The sequence below is a fragment of the Gossypium raimondii genome, chromosome 8 (genome assembly GCF_025698545.1).
Source record: "Gossypium raimondii isolate GPD5lz chromosome 8, ASM2569854v1, whole genome shotgun sequence".
NCBI classification, from domain to species: domain Eukaryota; kingdom Viridiplantae; phylum Streptophyta; class Magnoliopsida; order Malvales; family Malvaceae; genus Gossypium; species Gossypium raimondii.
Window position 1 is genome coordinate 54274232 of NC_068572.1, and position 13736 is coordinate 54287967.

Genomic DNA, 13736 nt, shown 5'->3' on the forward strand with positions numbered 1-13736 from the left:
TCGGGAGAAGATTTGATATTTTAATGTTGGGTTATAATTGGCATGTACTTGGAGACTGTAAGTTATTTGTTTATGACGGTGTTGTTTACAAGTTAGTTTGAGTAAGTTTTGTGTTGTATATATGTATGTTTGGTATCTTTGGGTTGTGTTTGTGACTGGTAGTACTTTTGGTCATTAGCTAAATGCCTATTGTGATTAGCTTGATATAAGGTAAATGGATGTGATGAAATGGAGGTTTTAGTATGTCTTAAAAGTAATGACTTGTAAATATTGAGTATGGATTTGTTTAGATGTTTAATTTGTGGTACCAATGAGGGTACATTGGATAGGTATTTAGATTGAATGACATGTGTGTTTTGATCATTTTATTTATGCTTCTTGAAAGTAGATGGCTTATGGCTTAATGGAATGTGAATGAAATGGTTATTTGGTATGCTTGCTACATGTTTTAGGTGTGAGCTTGTAGCATTGAAATTGAATTGATTTGGTGTTTGAATTGAGGTGCCAAGTGATGGCATATTGGTTAGGCATATAGGTTGAATGATTTTGGCATGTTTTAGGTATGTTTGAAGGTGTTTAAACTTGTGAAAGTGATTGGTAATGGCTTGGCTTGGTGCTAAAGTAATGGTTGCTGAATTAGCTTGTATTAGGGGTTCTTTTGGAAGCACACGGCCTGAGACACGGGTTGTCACGGCCGTGTGCCATACACGTGACCACACGGTAGTGTGTCTTTTTTATTTTTAGTGCAGGATGGTCCACACGGTCTACGACACAACCGTGTGGGGTTATTTCGAATACCCATACAGGCTGGGACACGTCCGTGTGTCCCATAGTTCGAATGTTACACGGTTGGATACACGGCCATGTGTTGAGTCACAGGACTTTGGCTTTGTCACACGGCCTGGCCACAAGACCGTGTGACCCCTGTTTCAAAAATATTTAATTTTTTTGAAATTTTCTGTTTTCTTTCAAATTAGTCCTTAAATGTTTCCAAACTATTTTTAAGGCCCTGTAGGCTTGGTTTAAGGCCTATAAGTGTATTTGAGCCATGAATAAAAATTTGATATTGAATGTTAATATTTAAATTTGAATGATTGTTTCTATATGACGTGGAATGTTTTGATTTGTACCCTAATACTTCATAAACCTAATCCGGCGACAAAGACATGTTAGGGGTGTTATAGGTAATCGATAAAGCCCGTCAGGACAGTATACACATATTCTTAAAAGCACAGATGAACCACATTTATTGACTGGGGTTTTTTTGTGTGGCCCAGGGTAATGATGGGAAACGTCATGCGATATGAGTTTAGGAAAATCCATATCGCAAACACGATAGTTCATGGGGTTCCTGGGTGCTATTCCGATAGCCTTTATGACATATTTTGCTAGCGCACATTTTTTTTTTGCGTTTGTGGCACATTCTATTAACCTTTGTGGTGTAATCTGATTTGGCTTTTATGGCGTATTCTGCCAGCCTTTATGACGCATTTTGTTAGCCTTTGTAGCGTAATCTGATTTGGCCTTTATGGCGTATTTTGCTAGCCTTTGCGGTGTATTCTATTAGCCTTTGTGGCATATTTTTTAGCCTTTGCGGCGTAATTTGATTTGGCCTTTATGGCGTATTCTACTAACCTTTGTGGTGTACTCTATGTATTGATTTTGTGGCGTATTTTGTATGTCGCCTTTGTGGTGTATTCTGTTGGGCTCAAGTGGCGTATTCTAATAAGTCTATGATATGTTCTGTCTAAAGCTTTAGTGTGAAGAGTTTTGTGATTAAATTGAATAATTCCTAAATGAAGTATGATTCAGCATATTCAGAGAGGGAATTCGCCGTGGTTATCTGTTAGTTTAGTATATGAGCATATTCGATACAAGAGTTTGCTAATTGGAATTACCGTGCTATTATGGTGGAATTCTGAGTTATTTGGTATTCTGTCTATCTGTACAGTATAATGTCTTATTCTAAGCTCTGATAGAATCTGAGTTGTTCATTATATTGGAGGTCTAATGTCTATAACAAAGATGTGCATAATTTTTATGAACTATTGGGAGGATTCGTCATTAGTATGAGTCTGGGTTGGGATGTATCATGTTTTAACTTGAATTGTGATCGGATTTAGCAAGATCAGTTTGGGTATCCGCCAAAAGTAGGAACAGTAAGTGGTATCCGCCAAGAATAGTGCATGCGATCAACTGTTTTAGAATAACTATTGAAAGATGTTTGAAGAGAAAAGAAAAAAGTAGCATATACTATCAAGACTTGGAGTTAGCCAAATAGTTGGATGAATGAGAATATAGTATGAATGATAAGTGGCATATAAGTATAGAAGTATACAACTGACAACGTGAAGGTATTCACCAAAGGTAGATATGGAGAAATCCAAATATTCAAGATGAAGAACTTATCAAGAAAAGTTAAAGAGGTAGGTTGTGTTCAAAACTCACTAAATTTTTCTGAACTCACTGGTATTATGTTTATGTTTCAGGTATTACTGTTTAAGTATAGATGTTAGGAGAGACAATGCCACGAATGCACTAGAGATGTTGTAAACGGGGATACTATACATACAATGGGTGTTTTGAAAAAATTGACATTTAATAGGTTTATGCCCTAAGAGACTGTCTTTTGTAAACCATGAGTTATAATGAATTGCAACAAGTTTGAAGCAATCAATATATTTTTAAGTTAATGATATCAACTACTTTATAAGGACCAATGAATCACAGACTTAGTTTTCCTTTTCCCCAAAACCTTATGCTTTCTTTGACGGCAAGACCTTTACGAACACATGCCTCCCCACTTGGTACTTAATGTCTTGTAATTTAAGATCTGCATAGGATTTTTGTCTGCCTAATGCAACCTTCAGCATTTCACATATCGTTTTGACCTTATCTTCTATTTTTTGGACTAGTTCTGGTTATATCATTCGTCTTTAATCGAATTCTACCCAACACAAAGGATTTCTATATTTTCTTCCATACAATGATTCAAATGATGCCATTTGGATGCTTGCCTGATAACTATTGTTATACGTGAACTCTACTAAAGGCAGATATCGCTCTTAACTTCCTGCTAACTCTAATACACAGCTTCGCAACATGTTTTCAAGTACCTGTATCACCCATTCTGATTGGCCATCTATTTTTGGATGATAAGCAAGAATAAAGTTTAGTTTCAAACGTAAGACTTCTTGCAAACTTTTCCAGAATCTCAAAGTGAATCGAGGATCTTGACTGGAGGTAATGGAAATTGGTACGCCATAGAGTCGCACTATCTCTGCGATGTACAGCTTTGGTAGTTTCTGCAAGGTGTAACTTGTGCAAACTGCTAGGAAGTGCGAACTCTTCGCAAGGAAATCTATAATCACCCATATAACATATTTCTTTGTCAAAGTTAGGGGCAAGCCTAAAACAAAGTCCATTATGATCCTTTCCCATTTTTATTCTGGGGTTTTTAGTGGTTGTAGCAGTCCTGAAGGATACTGATACTCTACTTTCACCTTCTGACAGACTAAGCAGTTCTCTACAAAATCTATGACAGCTCGCTTCAAACCAGGCCACCAATATAGTTCGCAGAGGTCATGGTACATCTTGTTACTTTCTGGGTTCATTGTCTGAGGACTGCTATGAGTTTCATTAAAGATCGTATGTCAAAGCTTTGTATTACAAGGTACTCATAGTCTTCCATGAAAATAGAGTACTCATTCTTCATTCAGTGCGAAGTCCCCTTGCACTCATTGCTCTACTTGGCGAGCCCTCTTCGCCAAGTCTTCATCTGTGGCTTACTTTTCCTTAATTTGTTGTGCTAGGGTTGGTCTTACTTGCAGTTCTGTAAGCAGTCCTCCATCACTCGTTACACTCAATCACACGAACAAAGCTCGCAGCTCACTCATCAATTTCCTACTTAGGGCATTTGTGATCATGTTTGCCTTTCTAGGGTGATATTCTATCACACAACCGTAGTCCTTCAATAGTTCTATCCACCTCCTCTATCGCAAGTTCAATTATTTTTGTGTGAACAAATACTTGAGACTCTTATGGCCTGTGCAAATGGTACATCGCTCAACATACAAGTAGTGTCACCAAATCTTGACTGCGAACACCACTGCTGCTAACTCTAGATCGTGTGTTAGGTAGTGTCGCTCATAAAGCTTCTATTGTCTCGAGGCATAAGCTACCACCATACATCTTACATTAGCATGCAACCAAGTCCCAGGTGCGAGGCATCAATGTAGACCACAAAGTATTTTCCAGGCTCTGGTTGTATCAACACAGGTACGCTAGTGAGTATTGCCTTAAGTTTTTCAAAGCCCTTCTATCTTTACTCTGTCCACGTGATCTCCTCACTTTTCTGCAATAGCTTCGTCAAGGGTGTCACAATGGTGGTGAACCCTTCAACAAACCTGTAGTAGTATCCTACGATCCCCAGAAAGCTTCGCTCTTTAGTAACACTTATTGGTGACCTCTATTCCATAATTACCTCGGTTTTCTTTGGGTCTATGCAAACTCCCTCTACCGAAACCACATGACCCAAAAATACTACCTTATTGAGCTAAAATTCACACTTGCTAAATTTCTCGAAAAGTCATTTCTCTCACAGAATATATAGCACAATTCACAAGTACGCATCATGCTCTTCTTCGATTTACGTGTATACTGAGATATCATCTATGAAAACCACTACGCATTGATCCAAATATTCATGGAACACTTGACTCATCAAGTCCATGAAAGCAATAGGTGTATTTGTTAATCCAAAGGGCATGACCAAAAATTCATAATGCCCATACCTTGTGCGAAATGCTCTGTTAAAACATCTACTTCCTTCACATTGAGCTGGTAGTAACTTGATCACAAGTCTATCTTTGAAAACACTGTGACACCTCATAGCTAGTCAAACATGTCATCAATTCATGGAAAAGGGTACTTATTTTTTACAGTTAATTTATTCAATTACCTGTAGTCAATGCACATCCTCAAGCTACCATATTTCTTCTTCACAAACAGAACTGAGGAACCCTAAAGAGATACACTTGGTCGAATGAAACCTCTATCAAATACTTCATGTAGTTGTATCTTTAGTTCTTTAAGCTATTTTGATACCATGCAATAGGGTGTAATTGAAACTGGCGAACTAATAAGATGTTTAATGGCGAACTCCACCTCGCGGTTTGGGGGTATACTAGGTAGCTCATCTAGAAATACATTGAGAAAGTCCCTTAAAGTGCGTATATCGAGAACCCCTATCTCTTTGTTTTACGAGGCCATCACGTAAGAGAGGTAAGCTTCGTAGCCTTTTCCTATCATCTTCTTTGCTCTTATTGCCGAGTACAAATTAGATAAGAATTGGGTTCACTCTCCCATAACCATAATTTTTCTTCTTTCTTAAGTTTTTAGGGTTACCCTTTTTATTGCGAAGTCTATCTTGGCCTTATGCTCAATTAGCCAATCCATCCCCAAAATTAGGTCGAACCCATAAAAGTGCAATTCCATTAAATCAGTGAAGAAGACATTTCGTTGAATTGTCAAGGGACACCTCTGGTACAGTCTATTTACCAAGACACTTTCATATTCTCACCAAATGAATTAGTGATAGTTATAACATTATCTATGTTTCCTATTGAAATACCCAACTTATAGGCTAGTTCGCTTAAAATATAAGAGTGTGTGGAACCAGAGCCAATTAAAGAAAATAATGATAGGGTTCGCAGAGTGAAGGTACCTGTGATAGCATCTTTCAATCCCTGATCCTGTGGTTCTTTAACTACATAGACTCTTGCGAGCGCTCCTGTCTCAGCTTGGGTGGCAATAGTTTGAGCTAGGGTTCGCTGCCCAGCTTTTCTTGTGTCTGTACCTCTTCCTTTGCCTTGTCCGCGAGCACTAGCTTGCACTAGTGTAAGGGTTACATTTTGATTTGTAACCCCTCTTGTCATTCTGGGCAGTCCCTTATCATGTGTTCCTTAAACCTGCACTTAAAACATCTTCTTGTTACCTTACGACATTCTCAAGGATGTCTTTGTTTGTAGTGTTTGCAGAGTGGCCAACTTAGCAATTTGTGTGAACCTCCTTTTTTAGCCTGGGTGTTACTTTGCTGTTGTGATTGGTCTGATCGAAAACTATGTTTAACATTTCTCCTAGTATTGCATGAGTCATAATCCCTCTTGAATGCTCAACTATGCTGTCCAGACACTGGTTTCACAAACCCTATTGTAGCTCGCGTAGCGTCTACCCTTATTTCCTCGACAACCTTCGCCTTATCAACTAACTCATAAAATCTCGTTGTGTCATGAGCTACCAGATAAAGTCTGATGTCATGATGTATCTCAAAGTGAAACCTTTTATTGAAATGTCTTTCTTGTGGACCATCTCAACTACGTATTGGCTCAACAGCACAAACATTGCTTCGTACTCAGCCACAATTAGTTAACTTTGCAAAAAAAATTATAAACTCTTACTTGCGAGCTTCCATATAATGCTCGCCCATGAATTTCTTCTTAAATTTCTCTAGGAAGAAATCCTATGTTAGTTTATTTGCAACAATTCCCTGCCTCACAGTGTTCCACCGGTGAAACAGTGATTGGTTTCACCGATAAGTAATGACACAGTGCATCCCAATTTTTCTTCCTCAGTACAAACCATTTGCTCAAATATTTTCTCAACACCATCAAGCCAATACTCAGCCTTGGTAGGATCGACTCCTCTATCTCCACTAAACTCTTTACCATCTAGAACTTGCAGACACTCTAGTGGCAATCCTTTACTAGTAGGAGTAGGGTTCGCACCAGTGTATCGCTGAAATGCTCCAAGCATGGCTTGCACTAATGGTTCAACACTCTCATGCAAACCACTTGTCTTACAAGGTCGCAAAGGAGATGTCGAAGTCTTGTTACCCTCTAGAGGGTTTGCGGTTCTATTAACACGGTTCGCATTAACATTTATAGGAGGCATTTTACTTACTCTAGATGTATATAGGACACAAGTTTAAACACATACCATTATACATTCTAGGCTTAACAAAAACATTTGCAAGCTTAGTTCACCAAATCATATATGCGAACATTGTTTGCTAGAACACATGTATGCAAACACAGTTCACCAAACATATCTGTGAGCACAACTCACAAAAACATATTTATAGGTACAACTACTGAAAATGTGAGTGACGGAGGGTGAACCGAAGCATAGTCCTGCAAAAGAAACAACTGAACAAAGGTAATGCTTTATTTTTTTACCCACTCCTACCCCAAATAACAAACAATCATGCTTATCACTTCAAATAACTCATAACTTTGGTGGACCTAACATGTTACCTTACCTTGGCGAACTTGATAAGTTAGCAACCTGGTGAACCTTACCATTAAACCTGGTGGACCTTACAATTCAACCTAACGGGCCTTACCATTTAACCTGGCAGGCTCTAATACCCACAAATATAACACCCCACTCTCGGTCCAATCGTCGAACGCAAGCTATAGTATGCCACATTAGCCACCTAAATGGCTCTCCATTAATTCCAAACCTAACCTCCAACACACAAACAAATTATAACATAGAATGTGCTTAAGTAATTTTTGTGCAGTGGAATGTCATGTAAGTACTTACAACAAAACTTTATTAAGCCAACTCGCATACAAATAAGGGTTCGCATACTTATGATTTTCATATGCATAATAGGTTAAGGGTTCACAAGTATATGTAATTAAAGTTTGCATAAATTTAAGATAACCCAACCTCGCGAACTCACTTCACTGGTTTTAGTGTGTACGCATGCGAACTTACTTCGTTAGAAAAAACTTAACATTTTTCATTGGAAACATATAAAAGTATAGTGAAAGGAACTAATAGCGTACAAACTCTAAGTTTTTGCAAAACAATACAATTCACAGAGCACAACAGTTCGTCTATCTAACATAGGGGTTTGCACCCCTCCACAGCTCGCACATTCATAGCTTTTTATAAGATAAGTAATTTAAACAGGGCTGCCTCTATGAGCTAAGGTTATGCGAACTCAGTATGCAAGTTTTCTGTATTCCACAAACATTATGGGTTCGCAGGTAACACTTTATCAATCGTTAGGGTTCACACTTTAGCAAAGTTCAACTCATCCCACTTCGCAACATCATTGGCGAACTCTATAAGTTTTTCAGTTTTAAAACATTCATGCTATTGCCTTAGGCATACTCAGGGTTTAGAATTTAGTGTTTATTCATGAACTCATCAATTAAGAAAACATCGATCAAACATGGACTAAAATCTTATACTTGAAATACAAATGTGTTTAATAAGTAATATCAGTTCGTAGATAAAATATAAGGACAAACATAATGAAACATAGAGAAAATAAATAAGTCCTAAGACGAGCAATGAAGTCATCAGAAAGAATATCACTAATCCCAAACAGGAACCCACATTGCCTTTAATTTGGGGTTTACTTGTTCAACCTTTCTAGAATTTTTTCTTCCTGGATCACTTGCCTCACTACGGTTTACCTTGCGATTTAAATATCTATAGTGTTTAGAAAGGAGTGTGTGAGTTCTTGCGAACTCATTGAATAAATAGGAAAGAATAACCACATTACAGTACAAAACATAGGTTAAATAGAAACATAGGCATGGTTACTGAATTGCGAACATGGTTCATCATACTTATGCAAAGTTTGGTTGCAAACACTTACAATTAGATAGCTTAGCAAAAACTTATGAATTTAGAAACACAATTTTATTCACTTGTTTGTTCCTGTTGGATAAGTGGATCTCCTTATAACGCCTTAAAATGACTTAACGAGTCCTTAACATGTCACATAAGTGTAGCACGGGCCTAAACACTCTCCAACACACTAACATATCCCATTGAATGGAGCTTAGCTCGACTTTCCCTTATCTCTCCAACTCGTCCCAGGCCTCAATGCCCAAAATATAAAACATAAAGATGAGTACTCACAATCTTATGACATGCCATTATATCCAACAGATTCAGAAGGTTTTCTTGTCAAAACATTTACTTAACATAAAGCTGGCAAATCACAAAGAGCTCAAGAAAAATGAAATCTTGTAGAGCTTTCCATATAGAGCTCACATTTCGCTTGTTCATAAAAAAACATATTTAATTACATTCATTAAAAAAATTATAGAAAAGACTTACTCTTGGAACTCAAGTCAAAACCCTAAGCTATTGATTAACGTTATGGTTCGCACATACAAGTGGTGATCCTTGAACACTCACTAATTTGCTGAAACTTAGGCAAGCTTCACTTTTCCCTTGTCTTTGCTTGTAGACGATTTTGTAAGAAGCAAATCAACCGGACAATAATTGTGGAAAAGAAATGTTAGTGGAGTAGTCATCGGTGTTGTATATGTTACAAATTCGGTTTAGGTAAGTTTGTATATTGATTAAACTAATTAATTTTTGTTCATGTGATTTAATAACTATTTATATATGTTGTGGTTGGGTTTATTTGCTTGATAAATGGTAAGTGATGAATTGGATTAAGTTGCAGTGATAATAAAGCTAAAGTTTATGTTTGAAAATGGAAAATTATATAGATGAATTCATGCGATGAAGTAATGTATATATATTTAAATAATATTGATATGAAACATGGCCCGTATAAACTTTTTGAATGCTTAGGATACAAATGACATGTCATTAGGGTTATTACCATTTCGGGCGTTGGTATTGGATGTCCTACCGATGGCTAAGATTTTGCATTTGTTGCAGATTCTTTACAGCTTGTGTGAGTAGCATCATGTAGCTTAACAAACCGACCCACAACTCGTGTGAGCATTTACAGCCACAACTCATGTGATCATTTACCGTCACAACTTCTGTGAGCATTGTTCTCGCGTACCCAACGTTGTTTCATTATGGTTCATTGGGTGGAAATGAATATATGAAATGGTTATACGGAATAGGTATATGAAATGGACATTTGAAATGGATGCTTAAAATGAAAATGTGAAATATGAAATGGATATGTGAATGTTGAGTTGTGTATCAAATGTGTTTACTTGTATATGTTTTATGATATGATAAAGTTACTTGTTTCATATATGAACTCGTTAACTTTGTGAGATTTTTTATGTGTATAGGAAATTAATGAACTCATGACCTTGATTATGATATTAATTGTGAAATTTTTAAATTAAATCATATACGATAAGTTGAAGTTTAAGTTTAACACGAACTTACTAAGCAATGATTTGTTTACGTCCATTATGTTTGATTTTTTTGTAGATTATCAGAAGTGTTGGTCGGTTGGAAGTCAACGAATCGGTAGATTTTTTATCATTTTGGTTTAGGTTATAAGTGACATGTAGTAGGTGGTTTAAATTGCATATGTATTTATTCAAGTTATGGTGTGTTTTTGGCTTTGTAAATATGGTTGTGATTTTGGCTTGGTTGGTACTTTTGGTATACAAATATGTATATACCATATATGAATGGTTTTGATCATGTTTTGTAGGTTAGTTTTGGTATGTGATAAAATGAAATGATTTAAAGGATAGGTATAAGTTTTGTGAAATTATGATTGATGAATGTGAAAGTGGTTAAGGTATGGAAATGGTGACATGAATGGTATAAAGTAGTATATTTGATGTTGTTATGTTTTGAGACAATGTGCTTGAATGTAAGTTGATTTTTGGCATGTTTTAATGTGTTTTTGAGCAAGTTTGAACACTAGCATCTTGTTGATTGCAGCTTAAGAGAAATTAATTTGGTTAACTTGTTGGAAAAGTGACCTTTACGTGTACATAGGCTGATACATGGCCTGACATACGGCTGTGTGCCATGCACGGGTAGATGACACGGTCGTGTAGTTTGTGTGTTTTATGTTTAAATTTGGCACACACAACAAGTTGTTACATGGTCTAGGGACATTGTCGTGGGTCTCCTCTACATGGCTTGAGTCCTCGCACACGGTCAATTGGCACGATCATGTCTTAAGGCTTCACACGACCTGGTCACATGGGTGTGTGACCCCTATTTAACACTTTTACCCTATTTTTCTTAAATGTTTTAATTAAGTCCCTGATTTATTTTAAATTGTTTTATAGCTTAAATATGTTTAATTTAACACTGAAAAATTATGAAATGACATGATTTTATTTAAGTTTAATTTAATTAATCAATGTATGAAATGCTTGATCTGTTATAGCATGTTTTGTTTTGATTTATTCTATAATATCCCGTAACCTTAATCTAGTGATGGAGACGGGTGATGAGTGTTGCAACTGAACTATATGTAGAGAACCAGTCCATGTTGGGACACATGTGGAAAGAACACCCTGAATCTAAGATCCATTTGGACGTAAACTTAGACATTTCGGTCGTAAACACCAACAACCAATCATCTCCATTGTAGTCGGCCAAATTAGCATCAATTAATTCTTCCTCGTTGCTCTCTGTAGCCCTCTTATTTCGCAGTTTGTAACAATTTGCCTTAACATGACCTAACTTCTTGGAGTAGCGACATCTCTTGTCCTGATTCCTTGATGATACCTAAATCGAGGCTTGCTTATCTAACTTGCTATCTGAACCAAACTGATTTTCAAGTTTGTATTTGCTCAACAAGTGACCGTTTACATCTTCAAACGAGAGTTTATCTTTGGCATAAATCAGGGTCTCTATAAAAGAGTTATATGAAGGGGTAAAGAGCACAATAATAGCATAGTTAGATATTCATCGTTAATCTGAACCTCAATGTTCTTTAAATTATTCAAAAGGGTAATAAATTGATTGATGTGACCTCTAAGGTGTTCACATTCGTTGATACGGAACGTGTAGAGTGGTTATTTAAACACCAACCTGTTAGTCAGAGACTTTTTTACGTAAAGGGTTTCTAACCTTTTCCACAAGGAAAATGTCATTTTCTCTATCAACACCTCCACCAATATGCTATTCATGAGGCACAATAGAATTGCAGACAGGGCCTTCTCATCAAGCTCTTCTCATTCTAATTGATTTAGATTATCAGACTTTTTCTCGATAATGACCCTTTTCAGACCGTTCTAAACTAGAATTGTTGCCATTCGGACTTTCCACAAATTGAAATTTGTGATGCCATCAAACTTCTCAATGTCGAACTTTGTTGCTGCCATCTTTGAACTGTTTGAGTGCAAAAATCAAACCAAACTCTGATACCAGTTTGTTAGGGATCAACCTATATAAACAACGAAAAAGAAAAATAACGAAGGAACTGAAAAGATTGTACACACAAATATTACGTGGAAAAGCCCCTCTGAAGAGGATGAAAAACCACGGGTAAAGATAATTTCACTAAATCGGTAAAAATGAAGAGTACAAAGATGGAGATAAAACTAAACCTTGAAACACAAAAATAAGAATCATCAAAACTTAAACACAGAATTCCCTGAAAGCTTGTAAAAGCTAATACTTAAATGTGTTATGGTTTATTCTTTCTAAGGTAGAAAAGAGCCTATTTATAGGCTAAATTTGTAGGTCAAATACTCTTAAAATAAGCCACACTAATCAGAATAGGTTAAATTCGTAGGTCAAATAATCTTAAAATAATCCACACTAATCAGAATTTGATTGGAAGAAGAAAACCAAGAAAATTGCATGACACGTCACAACGTCTCCTATTGTGTTGTCACAACGTCGGTTCTGCTTCTTCCTTGTTTCGTTGCGACGTCGCTTTCTGTTTGTCTTAATTTGACCAAAATGCGAGGCATACTCCATAATATATATATATGGAATCATATAAGTGATGGATGCTACTTAGGCAATCTTCCATCTACTAAATCTCCTTTGGCAAGTCAAGAGAAAATCTTCCTTGCTAGATTGCATGCTTCCAACCTAAAAAGCTCAACTAAAGCGTTAAGCCAAGTTTAAATGGCTTGTATACATGTTACATCTTTAGCAAATCTTTAGCTTCTAAGAGTACGAAAATAGTACATCCTTCAACGATATATATAGATGGTAATTTGGTTATTAATATCAAGTCTCAAAAAGGTGACTGTCCAACCACGTTACCAGGAGGGTCATAGTTGCAAAATGAAGGTTCCTCCATAGTCACACCTAACCTTTGCGCACCCTATATGGATTGAGTCACGCCAAACCACTTGAGTATAATGGCCACAAATCTCGCCTGCAGCGCACGAATTAGAGCAATGATCGTAATAGACTTTCTCTTCAATCCACATTTCCAAAGCATCTGCAATAGACACGTCATCGGTTCCCATTGCAATGTTCTCTCCGTATGGACCCTCGGAGTGAACAAGATTACACTCCCCAATTCTTTGTTCTGCATATGCTAGAGAATATGCAGCCACTTGGTCATCCCAAGCCAATGGCTCAACATTCACCTCCTCACGAGCATTGTTTTGAGCATCCAAGAAATCGTCTTGCAAGTTTTGAGCATCCAAGAAATCTTCTTGCATGTTTTGAGCGAAAGAAGGCAAAGCAAAGTTTACGATGGCAAAATTCACCGCTAATAGATGTTCGCACCATTCCATTTTGGTTTCTAGTCCTATTGACGATGCCAAAGGTACGCAGAATAAATCACTTGATGAGAAATGAGAAATTTGTGGGAGGTATTTATAAGAAGTTAAAGACAAATTATTTTAGCCAAATTTTAAGATAAGAATTCATGATGGTCTTAAAAAAGGAAAATTTAGTTATACATCCATTAGTAAAGCTAAAATTTTCTATTAAAATCTGACCAAAATTCGGAAAATGTTTGCATCTTTACTAAAATTTTATTCTATATAAAA

The 13736-nt window shown here is 36.6% G+C and overlaps 1 protein-coding gene across 1 annotated transcript; it reads right to left on the reverse strand.

Moving 5' to 3' along the window:
* Positions 1-12967: 12967 nt before the first annotated feature.
* On the reverse strand, positions 12968-13478 carry LOC105793425 (pathogenesis-related protein 1C). The gene is given in 2 exon segments (XM_012622338.2): positions 12968-13016; positions 13018-13478. Coding segments are annotated over 2 exon segments (510 nt in total).
* Between the last annotated feature and the right edge of the window lie 258 nt (positions 13479-13736).